Source organism: Pelophylax lessonae (assembly GCF_965119305.1).
Source record: "Pelophylax lessonae genome assembly, contig: HAP1_SCAFFOLD_191, whole genome shotgun sequence".
In the NCBI taxonomy this organism is placed as follows: domain Eukaryota; kingdom Metazoa; phylum Chordata; class Amphibia; order Anura; family Ranidae; genus Pelophylax; species Pelophylax lessonae.
The window spans coordinates 223,679-240,914 of NW_028120118.1; the positions used below are offsets into that span (position 1 = coordinate 223,679).

The window sequence follows — 17,236 nt, forward strand, 5'->3', positions numbered from 1 at the left end:
GGCAGTGAATAGGGAGTGATGGGTAATAGTGAATAGGGAGTGATGGGGGCAGTGAATAGGGAGTGAAGGGGGGCAGTGAATAGGGAGTGATGGGTAATAGTGAATAGGGAGTGATGGGGGCAGTGAATAGGGAGTGAAGGGGGGCAGTGAATAGGGAGTGATGGGTAATAGTGAATAGGGAGTGATGGGGGCAGTGAATAGGGAGTGAAGGGGGGCAGTGAATAGGGAGTGATCAGGGGCAGTGAATAGGGAGTGATGGGTAACAGTGAGAAGGGAGTGATGGGGTGCAGTGAATAGGGAGTGATGGGTAATAGTGAAAAGGGAGTGATGGGGGCAGTGAATAGAGAGTGATCAGGGGCAGTGAATAGGGAGTGATGGGTAATAGTGAATAGGGAGTGATGGGGGCAGTGAATAGAGAGTGATGAGGGGCAGTGAATAGGGAGTGATCAGGGGCAGTGAATAGAGAGTGATGGGTAACAGTGAGAAGGGAGTGATGGGGTGCAGTGAATAGGGAGTGATGGGGTGCAGTGAAGAGGGAGTGAAGGGGGGCAGTGAATAGGGAGGGATGAATGTTAGTGAATAAGGAGCAGGAACACGAAATACCTAGCTGGGCTCGCTATCACCATATGTCCAGTTTCTGATATGCTCCCTACGTCACAGATAAGAAGGTCCCCATGAATAAAGGAATAGGTGCAAGTTGGGGGATGGTCAGTTCTCAAGTCTCACCGGTTATAAGGTGAGTGTACCTGGAATAATCACACCTGCACCGTCTGGATATCTCCAATCTTCTCTGCACAGCTCAGCCTCAGAACAGGTCAGTAATTGGTGATATCCTGTTGTGTCTGATCCCTATTCCTGTCCCCTCTATGGGGGTTGGTGGAGCCATGAATAATCTGGAGATTTTTCTCTACTGATGGAGATTTGTCACTATTGTGTAATCCCAGATCCCGGAGGAATCCATTCCGCCAATTCCCTCCCCACATGCTGAGAGTCACTTCCCGGGATCAACTACTCCCTACACCGATCAGCCATAACATTCCGACCACTCACTGTATACAATGTATATATACTAGTGATCGACCGATATTTCGTTTTTTTTGTTGCCTATACGGATATTTTGGCCATCGCATATCGGTATCGGCCGATATTTTTGCACATTTAAAATTTTGCTAAATAAACTCAAATTTCGACACAAATCTGTTAATAAACATGATAATCTTTATTTATTAACAATTAAATCTTAAGGGCTCGTTCTTCACACCTTAACTGCATGAGAACTGATAGGAAAACTTCAACTGCAGGGACATTTCACATCATCTGATTGTGCATTAATGTATAATAAAGTGCTGCAGTAGAGCAATCACTCACTGCAATCATTTTAATTTACTAATGCAGTGCAGTCAGTGCAAAACTGCTAGAAAAAAGGTGGACATCAGCTAGACAGTGGATTGGAGTGGAGTGGAGTGGAGTGGAGTGGACATTACTCTTTTCAATACTCCCAGGTAAGTAGAACAATATTATAATGCAGAAAGCAGAACATTTAAGCATGTCCATCGTCAGCTGTTAAAGGTTTGCAACTTCGTAAACATGCTAAGGAGGAGTGGAGGACAGAGGAGCAGAGAGAGAGAGAGAGAGGTATCTTCTAGCATGAGAAGAAAGTCTTTTGTAGCGTGCCTCATTTTCTTTCCACCACTGAAGAGGATCACCACTTCTTCTGTCCATTACTGGTTCCTTCAAATAGAGATGAAGTTCATCATCCAGGCTCATTATTGCAGATTCAGAAAAAATTGAATCCTCTGCATGAGGCCCCAATAAAACACTGAAAATGTCCCGATCAATTTGACCCCGATGAAGCAGATTCTCTTCTGTTCGTTGTCGTATTTGTGGATATTTTTCTGTTTTTCAGCATGCTGCTCTTCATAAAAGTAGTGTTCTGGACTTGTCTTTTCAGCAGGAACCTCCTGCACCTCCATATCTTCTGTCAGCCATTGTTTCGCCTTAGCCAATACATCATCAGAAGAGAAAGCATGGTTCTTGTATCGAGGAATCCAAAGACTTGCAAGCACAACATGTTTAATCTCTTCATGCTTCTCAAAACATATATCAATCAAAGCTCTTTGGCTTGACAGACCATCATTTGAAAGTTGGAGGGTGTTGTGTGCCATGATGACACAGAGGTCTGATGTATCAGCAAGCCTCATTCCTTTCCGCATGTTTGCTCCACCGTCTCGAAGTAGCACAAGCATCACTCGGTCTTTGGTGATTCCCCAGTCTTCTAGCATGCCTAGAAACATTTCTCTACTGTGCTCAGTGTGGGATCCTTGCATCACTTTTGTATTCAACACCAATTGCCTTCTTGTCCATCCGCTGTCAATGAAGTGGTATGTAAGACTCATTAGTGACTCTGTTTGTGACCAACAGTCAGTCGTGAATGAGAGTGAGTTGCCAGCATTCTCTGGTTGCAGCATAGCCTTTACTTTGTCAATGACCTTTTGGTGTAGCTTTACCAGCATTTCAGTTTGATAATACTTCTCACTCCTCAGTGTGTAACTTGGCTCAAGTATGGACATTAACCGCTTAAATCCTGAGTCAGACACCATTGTAAATGGCTGCTTATCAGTGACAATCATCTCTGTGATTACTCTGTCCAGCAGTTGGGATCTTCCATCAGATTTTAGCCACCTGTTTTTTTTTTTCACAGACATATCTGTTATTGTTGCCTGGGATAGTGGAGGAGGTATTGAATCAAAATCACATTGATATTCATTTAGTTTTTTCTGTGCTGCCTGATACAATTCAATATGATGAACTCTTAGATGGGCCCCAAGATTTGAGGTATTTTTGTTTTTTGCAGTTACTGATCCCATGCTTATATTGTTTGTACATGTGTTACACATGGCTGCTTTTCCTGGAGAAGGTTGAGAAGAGAAATAGTCCCAGACCAAACTTTTATTTTGTCTGTCCTCATCCATCTCCATTGCAATTTGAAAGACACAAAAAAGATTAAAGAAAAAAAGGCTGGCTGAAGTTGCTGGCACCCTGTTGTGGGTCGGTGGCTGACGCCTGGCAGTGTGGGTGGCTTGCTTGCTGTCACCCTGTTGTGGGTCGATGGCTGACGCCTGGCAGTGCGGGTGGCTTGCTTGCTGGCACCCTCTTGTGGGTTGGTGGCTGATGCCTGGCAGTGCGGGTGACTTGCTTGCTGTCACCCTGTTGTGGGTCGGTGGCTGACGCCTAGCAGTGTGGGTGGCTTGCTTGCTGGCACCCTCTTGTGGGTTGGTGGCTGACGCCTGGCAGTGTGGGTGGCTTGCTTGCTGGCACCCTGTTGTGGGTCGGTGGCTGACGCCTGGCAGTGTGGGTGGCTTGCTGGCACCCTGTTGTGGGTTGGTGGCTGACGCCTGGCAGTGTGGGTGGCTTGCTGGCACCCTGTTGTGGGTCGGTGGCTGATGCCTGGCAGTGTGGGTGGCTTGCTTGCTTGCTGGCACCCTGTTGTGGGTCGGTGGCTGACGCCTGGCAGTGTGGGTGGCTTGCTGGCACCCTGTTGTGGGTTGGTGGCTGACGCCTGGCAGTGTGGGTGGCTTGCTTGCTGGCACCCTGTTTTGGGTTGGTGGCTGATGCCTGGCAGTGTGGGTGGCTTGCTGGCACCCTCTTGGGGGTTGGTGGCTGACGCCTGGCAGTGTGGGTGACTTGCTTGCTGGCACCCTGTTGCAGGTTGGTGGCTGACGCCTGGCAGTGTGGGTGACTTGCTTGCTGGCACCCTGTTGTGGGTTGGTGGCTGATGCCTGGCAGTGTGGGTGGCTTGCTGGCACCCTGTTGTGGGTTGGTGGCTGATGCCTGGCAGTGTGGGTGGCTTGCTTGCTGGCACCCTGTTGTGGGTTGGTGGCTGATGCCTGGCAGTGTGGGTGGCTTGCTTGCTGGCACCCTGTTGTGGGTTGGTGGCTGATGCCTGGCAGTGTGGGTGGCTTGCTGGCACCCTGTTGTGGGTTGGTGGCTGATGCCTGGCAGTGTGGGTGTCTTGCTGGCACCCTGTTGTGGGTTGGTGGCTGATGCCTGGCAGTGTGGGTGGCTTGCTGGCACCCTGTTGTGGGTTGGTGGCTGACGCCTGGCAGTGTGGGTGGCTTGCTGGCACCCTGTTGTGGGTTGGTGGCTGACGCCTGGCAGTGTGGGTGGCTTGCTTACTGGCACCCTGTTGTGGGTTGGTGGCTGACGCCTGGCAGTGTGGGTGACTTGCTTGCTGGCACCCTGTTGTGGGTTGGTGGCTGATGCCTGGCAGTGTGGGTGGCTTGCTGGCACCCTGTTGTGGGTTGGTGGCTGACGCCTGGCAGTGTGGGTGGCTTGCTGGCACCCTCTTGTGAGTTGGTGGCTGACGTCTGGCAGTGTGGGTGGCTTACTGGCACCCTCTTGTGGGTTGGTGGCTGACGCCTGGCAGTGTGGGTGGCTTGCTTGCTGGCACCCTCTTGTGGGTTGGTGGCTGACGCCTGGCAGTGTGGGTGGCTTGCTTGCTGGCACCCTGTTGTGGGTTGTTGGCTGACGCCTGGCAGTGTGGGTGGCTTGCTTGCTTGCTGTCATCCTGTTGTGGGTCGGTGGCTGACGCCTGGCAGTGTGGGTGACTTGCTTACTGGCACCCTGTTGTGGGGTGGCTGGCTGCTGTCACCCGGTTGTGGGTCGGTTGCTGACGCCTGGCAGTGTGGGTGGCTTGCTGAGTTGCTGGCACCCTTGTGGTTCGGTGGCTGACGCCTTGCAGTTTGGGTGGCTTGCTGGCTGGCACACTGTTGTGGGTTGGTGGCTGATGCCTGGCAGTGTGGGTGGCTTGCTGGCACCCTTTTGTGGGTTGGTGGCTGACGCCTGGCAGTGTGTGTGGCTTGCTGGCACACTGTTGTGGGGTGGCTTGCTTGCTGGCACCCTGTTGTGGGGTGGCTGGCTGCTGTCACCCTGTTGTGGGTCGGTTGCTGACGCCTGGCAGTGTGGGTGGCTTGCTGAGTTGCTGGCACCCTTGTGGTTCGGTGGATGATGCCTTGCAGTTTGGGTGGCTTGCTGGCTGGCACACTGTTGTGGGGTGGCTTGCTTGCTGGCACCCTGTTGTGGGTTGGTGGCTGATGCCTGGCAGTGTGGGTGGCTTGCTTGCTTGCTGTCACCCTGTTGTAGGTCGGTGACTGACGCCTGGCAGTGTGGGGGGCTTTCTGAGTTGCTGGCACCCTTGTGGTTCGGTGGCTGACGCCTTGCAGTTTGGTTGCCTTACTGGCCCCCTGTTGTGGGTTGGTGGCTCATGCCTGGCAGTGTGGGTGGCTTGCTGGCACCCTCTTGTGAGTTGGTGGCTGACGCCTGGCAGTGTGGGTGGCTTGCTTGCACCCTCTTGTGAGTTGGTGGCTGACGCCTGGCAGTGTGGGTGGCTTGCTTGCACCCTCTTGTAGGTTGGTGGCTGACGCCTGGCAGTGTGGGTGGCTTGCTTGCTGGCACCCTGTTGTGGGTTGGCTGCTTGCTGTCACCCTGTTGTTGGTCGTTGGCTGACGCCTGGCAGTGTGGGTGGCTTGCTGAGTTGCTGGCACCTTTGTGGGTCGGTGGCTGACGCCTGGCAGTGTGGGTGGCTTGCTTGCACCCTCTTGTGAGTTGGTGGCTGACGCCTGGCAGTGTGGGTGGCTTGCTTGCACCCTCTTGTGGGTTGGTGGCTGACGCCTGGCAGTGTGTGTGGCTTGCTTGCTGGCACCCTGTTGTGGGGTGGCTGACGCCTGGCAGTGTGGGTGGCTTGCTTGCTGGCACCCTGTTGTGGGTTGGCTGCTTGCTGTCACCCTGTTGTTGGTCGTTGGCTGACGCCTGGCAGTGTGGGTGGCTTGCTGAGTTGCTGGCACCTTTGTGGGTCGGTGGCTGACGCCTGGCAGTGTGGGTGGCTTGCTTGCACCCTCTTGTGGGTTGGTGGCTGACGCCTGGCAGTGTGGGTGGCTTGCTTGCTGGCACACTGTTGTGGGGTGGCTGATGCCTGGCACCCTGTTGTGGGGTGGCTGACGCCTGGCAGTGTGGGTGGCTTGCTTGCTGGCACACTGTTGTGGGGTGGCTGACGCCTGGCACCCTGTTGTGGGGTGGCTGACGCCTGGCAGTGTGGGTGGCTTGCTTGCTGGCACCCTGTTGTGGGTTGGCTGCTTGCTGTCACCCTGTTGTGGGGTGGCTGCTTGCTGTCACCCTGTTGTGGGTCGGTTGCTGACGCCTGGCAGTGTGGGTGGCTTGCTTGCTGGCACACTGTTGTGGGGTGGCTGACGCCTGGCACCCTGTTGTGGGTCGGTGGCTGATGCCTGGCAGTGTGGGTGGCTTGCTTGCTGTCACCCTGTTGTTGGTCGGTGGCTGACGCCTGGCAGTGTGGGTGGCTTGCTTGCTGGCACACTGTTGTGGGGTGGCTGACGCCTGGCACCCTGTTGTGGGTCGGTGGCTGATGCCTGGCAGTGTGGGTGGCTTGCTGAGTTGCTGGCCCCCTGTTGTGGGTTGGGTGGCTGATGCCTGGCAGTGTGGCTGCTTTGGTGTCGCCCTGTGCTGGGTGGCTGGCTTGGGGTCACCGTGTTGTGTGGTGGATGGCTTGGTGTCATCCTGTTGGGGGTGACTTGCTTGCTGGAACACTGTGGTGGGTGGCTCCCCCTCTGTATACAATGTATCTATTTCCCAATATATATATATACCCTTCCCCCTTGACAATCCCCCACAGATTCTCTATGGGGTTTAGGTCAGGCTGGGTTGCTGGCCAATCAAGCACAGTGATCCCATGATCATGTGACCAGGTATTGGTAGGTTTGGCAGTGTGGGCGGTGCCAAGTCCTGCTGGAAAATGAAATCCGCTTCTCCATAAAGCTGGTCAGCAGAGGGAAGCATGAAGAGCTCTAGAATTTCCTGCTAGAGGGCGGAGCTGACTTTGGTGGACCGACACCAGCAGATGACACCCCAAATCATCACTGACTGTGGGAAATTCAGCATTTCATTTGGAAATGAAGGTCCCAGAGTCTGGAGGAGGAGTGGAGAGGCACAGAATCCAAGTTGCATTAGGTCCAGTGTGAAGTTTCCACAGTCAGTGATGATTTGGGGAGCCATGTCATCTGCTGGTGTTGCTAAGGGTTCCTTACTGTGAGAGCTGTGGGAAGGGATCCTTACTGTGAGAGCTCTGGGGAAGGGTTCCTTACTGTGAGAGCTGTGGGAAGGGATCCTTACTATGAGAGCTCTGGGGAAGGGTTCCTTACTGTGAGAGCTGTGGGAAGGGATCCTTACTATGAGAGCTCTGGGGAAGGGTTCCTTACCTTGAGAGCTGTGGGAAGGGTTCCTTACTATGAGAGCTCTGGGGAAGGGTTCCTTACTGTGAGAGCTGTGGGGAAGGGTTCCTTACTGTGAGAGCTGTGGGGAAGGGTTCCTTACTATGAGAGCTGTGGGGAAGGATTCCTTACTGTGAGAGCTGTGGGAAGGGTTCCTTACTGTGAGAGCCATTGGAAGGGTTCCTTACTGTGAGAGCCATGGGAAGGGTTCCTTACTGTGAGAACCAAGGGAAGGGTTCCTTACTGTGAGAGTCTTTACTTTGAAAGTTGTAGGAATGGATCCTTACTGCAAGAGCTGTTGGAAGGGTTGTTTACTGTTAGAGCTGTTCCAAAAGTTCTTTACTGTGAGAGCTGTGGGGAAGGGTTCCTTACTGTGAGAGCTGTGGGAAGGGTTCCTTACTGTGAAAGCTGTGGGAAAGGTTCCTTACTGTGAGAGCTGTGGGGAAGGGTTCCTTACTGTGAGAGCCGTGGGAAGGGTTCCTTACTGTGAGAGCCATGGGAAGGGTTCCTTACTGTGAGAGCCATGGGAAGGGTTCCTTACTGTGAGAGCCATGGGAAGGGTTCCTTACTGTCAGAGTCTTTACTTTGAAAGTTGTAGGAATGGATCCTTACTGCAAGAGCTGTTGGAAGGCTCGTTTACTGTTAGAGCTGTTCCAAAAGTTCTTTACTGTGAGAGCCATGGGAAGGGTTCCTTACTGTGAGAGCTGTAGGAAGGGCTCCTTACTGCGAGAGCCATTGGAAGGGTTCCTTACTGTGAGAACTGTGGGAAGGGTTCCTTACTGTGAGAGCCATGGGAAGGGTTCCTTACTGTCAGAGTCTTTACTTTGAAAGTTATAGGAATGGATCCTTACTGCAAGAGCTGTTGGAAGGGTTGTTTACTGTTAGAGCTGTTCCAAAAGTTCTTTACTGTGAGAGATGTGGTAAAGGTTCCTTACTGTGAATAGTGTGTGAAGGGTTCCTAACTGAAAGAGCTGTAGGAAGGGTTTCTTGCCTTAAAAGCTGTGGAAAGGATTCTTTATTGTGGGAGCTGTGAGAAGGGTTCCTTACTGTGGGAGCTGTGGGAAGGGTTCCTTACTGTGAGAGCCCTGGGAAAGGTTCCTTACTGTGAGAGACAAGGGAAGGGTTCCTTATTTTGAGAGCCGTAGGAAGGGTTCCTTACTGTGAGATCCGTGGGAAGGGTTCCTTACTGTGAGATCCGTGGGAAGGGTTCCTTACTGGAGGAGACAAGGGAAGGGTTCCTTATTTTAAGAGCCATGGGAAAGGTTCCTTACTGTGAGAGACAAGGGAAGGGTTCGTTATTTTAAGAGCCGTGGGAAGGGTTCCTTACTGGGGGAGTCGTGGGAAGGGTTCCTAACTTTGAGAGCCGTGGGAAGGGTTCCTTACTGTAAGAGCTGTAGGAAGGGTTCCTTACTGTGAGAGTTTGGAAGGGTTCATTACTGTGAGAGTTTTTAGAAGAGTTTTTTTGCTTTGAGAGCTATGGTAAGGATTCTTTACTGTGAGAATGGTTCCTTACTGTGAGAGCTGTTGGGAGGGTTCTTTTTCTTTGAAAACTGTTGGAAAGGTTACTTACTGTGTGAGCTTTGGGAAATGTTTCTTACTTTGAGAGCAGTGGGAAGGATTCTTTACATTGAAAGTTGTAGGAAGGGTTTCTTACTGTAAGAGCTGTTAGAAGAGTTGCTTACTGTTAGAGCTGTTTCAATGTTTTTTTACTGTGAGAAATGAGGGAAAGGTTCCTTACTGTGAATAATGTGTGGGAAGGGTTCCTTACATTAGAGAGCTGTGGGAAGGGTTCCTTACTGTGAGAGCCGTGGGAAGTTTTCCATTTCTATGAGAGCCATGAGAAGGGTTCCTTACTGTAAGAGCTGTGGGAAGGGTTCCTTTTACTGTGAGAACCATGGGAAAGGTTCCTTACTGTAAGAGCCCTGGGAAGGGTTCCTTACTGTGAGAGCTGTGGGAAGGGTTCCTTACTGTGAGAACCATGGGAAAGGTTCCTTACTGTAAGAGCCATGGGAAGGGTTCCTTTCTGTGAGAGCTGTGGGAAGGGTTTCTCACCTTAAGAGCTGTGGAAAGGATTCTTTACTGTGGGAGGTGTGAGAAGGGTTCCTTACTGTGAGAGGTGTGGGAAGGGTTCCTTACTGTGAAAGCTGTGGGAAAGGTTCCTTACTTTGAGAGCCGTGGGAAGGGTTCCTTAGTGTGAGAGCTGTGAGAAGGGTTCCTTACTGTGAGAGCTGTGGGAACGGTTCCTTACTGTAAGAGCCCTGGGAAAGGTTCCTTACTGTTAGAGCTGTACCAAATTACCGTGAGAACAGGGCCAACATCCCAAAACTGAACAAGAATCAAAACAGAAGAAGGAAAACGTGATTTTAGGGGTCACTGAAGGAGGGGGAGGGTCACAAATGCAACATTCTTATAAGTAAAAACATCATTTTATTAAATGATAGAGATAAATAAGAATTGTGTATGCATAGAAATATACATATAAAAATATTGTGTCCCCAAAGGGATACAAAATACCAAATTAACAATGAATGTGTCTCATAACGATTATGAACTGTAGGTCCTCAAAAACTGACGCGTTTCGCCAGAGGCTTCTTCAGGGCCAGGGAGACCGTCAACACATTTTTTTCCCATAAAATCATGCACTGAAGATCTCATCTCCCGGGGCGGGGGGCGGGGCAATGTATGGATAGAGCGGTCAAATTCGAGCCCTGGGAAGGGTTCCTTACTGCGAGAGCTGTGAGAAAATTCCTTACTGTGAGAGCCGTGGGAAGAGTTCCTTACTTTGAGAGCCATGGGAAGGGTTCCTTACTGTGGGAGCTGTAAGAAGGGTTCGTTACTGTGAGAGCTGTGAAAAGGATTCCTTACTGTGAGAGCTGTGAAAAGGATTCCTTACTGTGAGAGCCGTGGGAAGGGTTCCTTACTGTGAGAGCCGTGGGAAGGGTTCCTTACTGTGAGAGCCGTGGTAAGGGTTCCTTACTGTGGGAGCTGTAAGAAGGGTTTGTTACTGTGAGAGCTGTGAAAAGGATTCCTTACTGTGAGAGCCGTGGGAAGGGTTCCTTACTGTGAGAGCTGTTGGGAGGGTTCTTTTTTTTTGACAACTGTTGGAAGAGTTAGTTGCTGTATGAGCTTTGGGAAGTGTTTTTTACTTTAACAGCTGTAGGAAAGATTCTTTACTTTAAAAGTTGTAGGAAGGCATCCTTACTGTAAGAGCTGTTGGAAGGGTTGTTTACTGTTAAAGCTGTTCTAAAAGTTCTTTACTGTGAGAGATGTGGGAAAGGTTCCTTACTGTGAATAGTGTGCGAAGGGTTCCTTACTGAGAAAGCTGTAGGAAGGGTTTATTGCCTTAAGAGATGTGGAAAGGATTCTTTATTGTGGGAGCTGTGAGAAGGGTTCCTTACTGTGAGAGCCGTGGGAAGGGTTCCTTACTGTGAGAGCTGTGGGAAAGGTTCCTTACTGTGAAAGCTGTGGGAAAGGTTCCTTACTAAAAGGGCCGTGGGAAGGGTTCTTTACTGTGGGAGCCATGGGAAGGGTTCCTTATTTTGAGAGCCATGGGAAGGGTTCCTTACCGTGAGAGCTGTGGCAATGGTTCCTTACTGTGAGAGCTGTGGGAAGGGTTTCTTACTGTGAGAGCTTTGGGAAGGGTTTCTCATTGTGAGAACTGGGAGAAGGGTTCCTTATGTTTAAAGCTCTGGGAAGAGTTCTTTACTGTGAGAGCTTTGGGAAGGATTCCTTACTGTAAAACCTTTGAGAAGGGTTCCTTACTGTGAGAGCTTATGGAAGGGTTCCTTACTGTGAGAGCTTTGGGAAGGGTTCCTCTTTGTGAGAACTGAGAAAAGGGTTTCTTACTGTGAGAGCTTTGGGAAGAATTCCTTACTGTGAAAGATTTAGGAAGGGTTCCTTACTGTGAGAGCTTTGGGAAGGGTTCCTCTTTGTGAGAACTGGGAGAAGGGTTCCTTATGATTAAACCTTTAGGAAGAGTTCCTTACTGTGAGAGCTGTAAGAACGGTTTCATGCTTTCATAGCTGTGAGACGCGTTCCCTACTGTGGAGCTGTTGGAAGGATTCCTTGTTGTGAGAGCTTTGGGAAGGCTTCTTTGAGGGTAGTGGGAAATTCCATAGGAGTTGATTTAATTTGATTGTTAGAATGTTCCTAAAATATTCCTTCCAGGCTGAACACCTACAGAAAGCTGAGGTTCTGAGGGACCCCCGTGTATGTAGGTGACACTGTCCACGTTGGTGAGGAGCGAGGGGTCAGCAGCTGAAAGGTTAATCATTAAACAGGGGCTGATGTGTGTCCAGCAATCTCCACCCCCAGGAGAGTCAGAAATGGTGGAGGAAATCGCCTCTTATCTCCGTGACGCAGTGTACCTGGAGGATAAATGTCCTGGAAAATCCAGAACACGTCAGGAGGTTTCACACCGACCTCCCCAACTTCATTAATAAATAACAAAGCCGAATAATACGCCTCCGATCCGGAGTCACGGAAACCAGGATTTATATTCAATGTTCAACAACAATATCCTAAGAAATCCCGCCTCTTAGATTTACCAATGGCGGAACACGGGTAAGGTGTGGCTACGCAAGGTTTTTTTTTTTGTTTTCTATTCCAGAATTGGGCTTTGAAGTGGAAGTAAACCTCGGACAGGAAATCTGAACAAAGAACATCCCTCTGTCCTTCACATCCTTCGCATCCATCCTTAGTGTCTACTTGTCTCAGTCCAGAGCACTGAGTGTAATTTCTGTCTGCTGCTTCCTTCCTCTGTCTGCATGAGTCTCCTCCCCCTCCTCTGCTATCTGCATGAGTCTCCACCCCCTCCTCTGCTATCTGCATGAGTCTCCTCCTCCTTCCTCTGCTATCTGCATGAGTCTCCTCCCCCTCCTTCCTCTGCTATCTGCATGAGTCTCCTCCCCCTCCTTCCGCTGCTACCTGCATGAGTCTCCTCCCCCTCCTTCCTCTGCTATCTGCATGAGTCTCCTCCCCCTCCTTCCTCTGCTATTTGCATGAGTCTCCTCCCCATCCTCTGCTATCTGCATGAGTCTCCTCCCCCTTCCTCTGCTATCTGCATGAGTCTCCTCCCCCTCCTTCCTCTGCTATCTGCATGAGTCTCCTCCCCCTCCTCTGCTATCTGCATGAGTCTCCTCCCCCTCCTTCCTCTGCTATCTGCATGAGTCTCCTCCCCCTCCTCTGCTATCTGCATGAGTCTCCTCCCCCTCCTCTGCTATCTGCATGAGTCTCCTCCCCCCTCCTCTGCTATCTGCATGAGTCTCCTCCCCCTCCTCTGCTATCTGCATGAGTCTCCTCTCCCCTCCTCTGCTATCTGCATGAGTCTCCTCCCCCTCCTTCCTCTGCTATCTGCATGAATCACTTCTGACATGTTTTCCTGACACAGAGGGATAAAAGGTGACAGGGGAGGAGCTCCAGCATACAGCCTGTGATTGACAGCCACAGCTCTGTTCCTGTGTGGAGGAGGAGGGGGGGGAGGGGGTGTCCCACCCCTTTCTTACATTCCCTTCAATCAGCTCTCACTGAGCTCTGCAGAGTGTATTTCAGTTCGGTTACCGTTGCTAGGGTGGTATTTTGTGGCAGGGGTCCATTGTTGCTGGAGGGGTGTCTGTTGTTGCTGGGGGAGGGTCTACTATTGCTGGGGTGGGGTCTATCAAATTCCATAAAAAATACTTAGTAGCACAAAATGATAGTTGGTTCTGTATTCCCTAAAAGGGGAGGTACTGGCGGATGGGTATGGGGTGGGGCCAAGAGACAATGTTCAGAGGTGGATAGAGGGCGGAGACAAGGGGTGACTTAGAAGGGGGGATTTACTGCACCTATTCTCTGAAGAAAAAAAGCCCTGGAGTTTCTACTGTAAAAGTTTTATTTTTGTAGAAAGCAGACAATAATTCTCACAGCTTTCACACCAGGAGAAGGGTTGGGTATTTTCTACAAAGTGACAGTTATTTTCAGTCAGATGAGATTTGAAAACTACAATCACACGGCTGAAGATGAAGGTCCTTATCCTTGTGAATTGAGTCTAAAGACATCGAATTCTAGGAAGTGACTTGTAACCGTATCTGTCCTTCTCCTTCCAGACGCCACCATGAGCTGCTTCACCTGTATCAAGGTTCTGATGATCTTATTCAATCTCGCCATCTTTGTAAGTATAAAATCTGCATGTCTGTGTCTAGTCGGGTCTGCTGGACCCTTTATACCGGGGTTGGCTGTAAACTAGACGACCCTCTCCCAGGGAAATATTCTGGCCTCCTGCCTCTTCTAGTAGCCATTAGAGGGAGAAGTTTTGGGGCTTTAAATGAGGCGAATGGTGCTAAACCAAGCACCTCCATCCCGAATTCGGAAAGACAATGGGGGAGAAATTGAGACTTTAAGGATAAAAGGCTGAAGACTTTAAAGTCTCAATTTCTCCCGCATTGTCTTTCCTAATTTCAGGGATGGAGGTGCTTGGTTTAGTACCATTCGCCTCATTTAAAGCCCCACAACTTCTCCCTCTATTTGCCATTATAATTAGAGATGGAGACGTGGGATTGTGACTGCTAGGTACTTTATGATTAATTGTGATTGTCTTACCTCATGGCCATCACAGTTCGTTGACCTCCTTTAAGCAGGCGGTCTTTATATATTTAAATACTACTGTATACCAGGCAACATGCTTGTTTCTATATACAGTGGGTATGGAAAGTATTCAGACCCCCTTAAATTTTTCACTCTTTGTTATAATGCAGCCATTTGCTAAAATCATTTAAGTTGATTCTTCTTCCTCATGAATGTACACATAGCACCCCATACTGACAGAAAAACACAGAATTGTTGACATTGTTGCAGAAAAACTGAAATATCACATGGTCCTAAGTATTCAGACCCTTTGCTCAGTATTTAGTAGAAGCCCCCTTTTGATCTAATACAGCCAGGAGTCTTTTTGGGAAAGATGCAACAAGTCTTTCACACCTGGATTTGGGGATCCTCTGCCATTCCTCCTTGCAGATCCTCTCCAGTTCTGTCAGGTTGGATGGTAAACGTTGGTGGACGGCCATTTTTAGGTCTCTCCAGAGATGCTCAATTGGGTTTAAGTCAGGGCTCTGGCTGGGCCATTCAAGAACAGTCACGGAGTTGTTGTGAAGCCACTCCTTCGTTATTTTAGCTGTGTGCTTAGGGTCATTGTCTTGTTGGAAGGTAAACCTTCGGCCCAGTCTGAGGTCCAGAGCACTCTGGAGAAGGTTTTTGTCCAGGATATCCCTGTACTTGGCCGCATTCATCTTTCCCTCGATTGCAACCAGTCGTCCTGTCCCTGCAGCTGAAAAACACCCCCACAGCATGATGCTGCCACCACCATGCTTCACTGTTGGGACTGTATTGGACAGGTGATGAGCAGTGCCTGGTTTTCTCCACACATACCGCTTAGAATTAAGGCCAAAAAGTTCTATTTTGGTCTCATCAGACCAGAGAATCTTATTTCACACCATCTTGGAGTCCTTCAGGTGTTTTTTAGCAAACTCCATGCAGGCTTTCATGTGTCTTACACTGAGGAGAGGCTTCCGTCGGGCCACTCTGCCATAAAGCCCCGACTGGTGGAGGGCTGCAGTGATGGTTGACTTTCTACAACTTTCTCCCATCTCCTGACTGCATCTCTGGAGCTCAGCCACAGTGATCTTTGGGTTCTTCTTTACCTCTCTCACCAAGACTCTTCTCCCCCGATAGCTCAGTTTGGCCGGACGGCCAGCTCTAGGAAGGGTTCTGGTTGTCCCAAACGTCTTCCATTTGAGGATTATGGAGGCCACTGTGCTCTTAGGAACCTTAAGTGTAGCAGAAATCTTTTTGTAACCTTGGCCAGATCTGTGCCTTGCCACAATTCTGTCTCTGAGCTCTTCAGGCAGTTCCTTTGACCTCATGATTCTCATTTGCTCTGACATGCATTGTGATCTGGAAGGTCTTATATAGACAGGTGTGTGGCTTTCCTAATCAAGTCCAATCAGTATAATCAAACACAGCTGGACTCAAATGAAGGTGTAGAACCATCTCAAGGAGGATCAGAAGAAATGGAAAGCACCTGAGTTAAATATATGAGTGTCACAGCAAAGGGTCTGAATACTTAGGACCATGTGATATTTCCGTTTTTCTTTTTTAATAAATCTGCAACAATGTCAACAATTCTGTGTTTTTCTGTCAGTATGGGGTGCTATGTGTACATTCATGAGGAAGAAGAATGAACCTAAATGATTTTAGCAAATGGCTGCAATATAACAAAGAGTGAAAAATTTAAGGGGGTCTGAATACTTTCCGTACCCACTGTACATTATGTTTGGCTCAACAATGTTTGTGTGTCAGCATTGTAACCACGGGGGGTGGATGATGCTGGGCCGGCTGACTGCTTCCTGCCCCCGGAAGCTGCGATGCACACCGGTAATCTTCCCTCTTCTCCCCCGCCCACTGGGGGTGGTTGATTGTGCGGATGTTTCCCGCTGTGCATCGGTGCCACGTTTCGCGCCGTGCGTGTGACGTCATCTTCTTTGACGCCGCGGCATTGGCTGCGTCTTTCCACTCACAGTGTGTTATAGAGAATATTGTACCTCCATGTAGAGGGGACCGAGGGCCACACATGGGGGAGAATATTGTACCTCCATGTAGAGGGGACCGAGGGCCACACATGGGAGAGAATATTGTACCTCCATGTAGAGGGGACTGAGGACCACACATGGGAGAGAATATTGTACCTCCATGTAGAGGGGATTGAGGGCCACACATGGGAGAGAATATTGTACCTCCATGTAGAGGAGACTGAGGGCCACACATGGGGGAGAATATTGTACCTCCATGTAGAGGGGACTGAGGACCACACATGGGAGAGAATATTGTACCTCCATGTAGAGGGGACTGAGGGGCCACACATGGGAGAATATTGTACCTCCATGTAGAGGGGACTGAGGGGCCACACATGGGAGAATATTGTACCTCCATGTAGAGGAGACTGAGGGCCACACATGGGGGAGAATATTGTACCTCCATGTAGAGGGGACTGAGGGGCCACACATGGGAGAATATTGTACCTCCATGTAGAGGAGACTGAGGACCACACATGGGAGAGAATATTGTACCTCCATGTAGAGGAGACTGAGGGCCACACATGGGGGAGAATATTGTACCTCCATGTAGAGGAGACTGAGGGCCACACATGGGGGAGAATATTGTACCTCCATGTAGAGGGGACTGAGGACCACACATGGGAGAGAATATTGTACCTCCATGTAGAGGGGACTGAGGGGCCACACATGGGAGAATATTGTACCTCCATGTAGAGGAGACCGAGGACCACACATGGGAGAATATTGTACCTCCATGTGGAGGGGGGGGGCTGAGGGCCACACATGGGAGAATATTGTACCTCCATGTAGAGGGGATTGAGGGCCACACATGGGAGAGAATATTGTACCTCCATGTAGAGGGGATTGAGGACCACACATGGGAGAGAATATTGTACCTCCATGTAGAGGGGGGGACTGAGGGGCCACACATGGGAGAGAATATTGTACCTCCATGTAGAGGGGACTGAGGGGCCACACATGGGAGAGAATATTGTACCTCCATGTAGAGGAGACTAAGGGCCACACATGGGAGAGAATATTGTACCTCCATGTAGAGGGGACTGAGGACCACACATGGGAGAGAATATTGTACCTCCATGTAGAGGGGACTGAGGGCCACACATGGGAGAATATTGTACCTCCATGTAGAGGGGACTGAGGACCACACATGGGAGAGAATATTGTACCTCCATGTAGAGGGGACTGAGGGGCCACACATGGGAGAATATTGTACCTCCATGTAGAGGGGGGACTGAGGGCCACACATGGGAGAATATTGTACCTCCATGTAGAGGGGATTGAGGGCCACACATGGGAGAGAATATTGTACCTCCATGTAGAGGGGGCTGAGGACCACACATGGGAGAGAAT

The 17,236-nt window shown here is 50.1% G+C and overlaps 1 protein-coding gene across 1 annotated transcript in view; it reads left to right on the forward strand.

The window, feature by feature from the left end:
* Positions 1–617: 617 nt before the first annotated feature.
* The window catches only part of LOC309543540 (tetraspanin-1-like), a 54,512-nt gene continuing 37,893 nt past the window's right edge, over positions 618–17,236 (forward strand). The window contains exons 1-2 of the mRNA XM_082276014.1: positions 618–814; positions 13,364–13,428. Coding sequence (XP_082132140.1) covers positions 13,372–13,428 — 57 coding nt within the window. The 5' untranslated portion in view covers positions 618–814; positions 13,364–13,371. The remainder of the gene's footprint in view (positions 815–13,363; positions 13,429–17,236) is intronic.